Source organism: Zea mays, chromosome 1 (assembly GCF_902167145.1).
Source record: "Zea mays cultivar B73 chromosome 1, Zm-B73-REFERENCE-NAM-5.0, whole genome shotgun sequence".
In the NCBI taxonomy this organism is placed as follows: Eukaryota; Viridiplantae; Streptophyta; class Magnoliopsida; order Poales; family Poaceae; genus Zea; species Zea mays.
The window spans coordinates 24,454,455-24,455,711 of NC_050096.1; the positions used below are offsets into that span (position 1 = coordinate 24,454,455).

The 1,257-nt window shown below is 52.3% G+C and overlaps 1 protein-coding gene across 1 annotated transcript; it reads left to right on the forward strand.

Moving 5' to 3' along the window:
- The first annotated feature begins 213 nt into the window (after positions 1-213).
- On the forward strand, positions 214-996 carry LOC100502211 (uncharacterized). The gene has a single exon (NM_001196688.1). It carries the CDS (start codon positions 367-369, stop codon positions 820-822), a length of 456 nt encoding a protein of 151 aa, NP_001183617.1. The 5' UTR covers positions 214-366; the 3' UTR covers positions 823-996.
- Positions 997-1,257: the final 261 nt, after the last annotated feature.

The following is a 1,257-nucleotide window of genomic DNA, read 5'->3' on the forward strand; positions in this document are numbered from 1 at the left end:
CCATTTCCCCCTTGGACTTTCCATGCCTCACCCTGATTCCCTTTCCTTCTCCACTGCAAATTGCTACTCCTCTGTATTGGAATCCATTGGAGTTGGGCACAGAAACACATGCAATCAGTGTGTGAGTGCGTGAGCGCAGCAACCAGCAAGAGGACACCACGCCCTTCCCCCCCTTATATATACCCCATATATCTCAGCTCAGCCACCTCGACCGGCTGCAGCTACCTGCTTGCTTGCTAGCTAGCTCCAAACAGACCGATAGATACAACCCCCGGCCCTTCACATCATCAGTCCACACACCCAACCCAACAAGCGAGTCACGACTGAAGCTGCAGCCTAATAGCTAGCCGCTAGCCTAGCAGTCCAATGAGAAGGCACGGCGCCAGCGAGGCCTCCCCTTCCATCATCCACACGTCCTCCATAGCTCTCCTCCAGGAGAGGTTCAGAAACCTGCAGAAGGTGAAGGAGATGAGGGAAGGCAGGGAGCTGCAGAGGGTGCACGCTGCTGATACTACTACTACCACCACCAACCGCACCGCTTCGTCGCCGTCGTCCTCGTCGTCCCTGTCGTCGGCTCTCAGCCTCGGCCTCCAACAGGCCGCCAACGCCAACGACCACCCGAGGTGGTTCTTGCACCCGGACTTGATCCGGCCGTCCAGGCCGCTGCGCGGACACGCGTGCCACGGCCTCGGCGCCACCGGTGGTGGTGTCGTCGTCCAGACGACGTCGCCGCCGCCACTACCGCCGAGCTCATCGTGGGGAGGAGCGCAGAATTCGGGCTATAGGACTGATATAGATGTCGATACCTCGCTCCATCTGTAATCTCTTCTATAATAAGCACGTATGGCCGTGCTGTTCTTTCGTTGCTTTTTTTTTTGGTATGGCTTGTCAGTTTCCCGGCCTTATTTGCAGCTAGCTAGCACTACGTACTTCTTCTGTCGTCTCGCGGCCTGCCTTGTAACTGCTTGGGTACTTTTACTATATATGAGGCTTCCTAGATCGATGATATAAATCCGCATCGTATCTCAAAGGTATTATTTACAACTTAAGTAACTAACAGACTTAATTACACGAAGTAGAGAAAAAAAGGATATTGGTAGATCACTCATCATCAACAAGTGCACTAGTCGCAAAAGTGAAAAATAACATCGACGGTACTATAGCGTCCACTACTTTGAAGGCTATATACTATCTATGCATTTCGACAATAATGCTAGCTAACAATATGTGGAGTGCTACCAGTTGTTCAGTCAACCA

What these genes read in the sequence shown, in the direction of transcription:
- LOC100502211 (NM_001196688.1), top strand. Translation starts at nt 367, where the DNA reads ATGAGAAGGCACGGCGCCAGCGAGGCCTCCCCTTCCATCATCCACACG.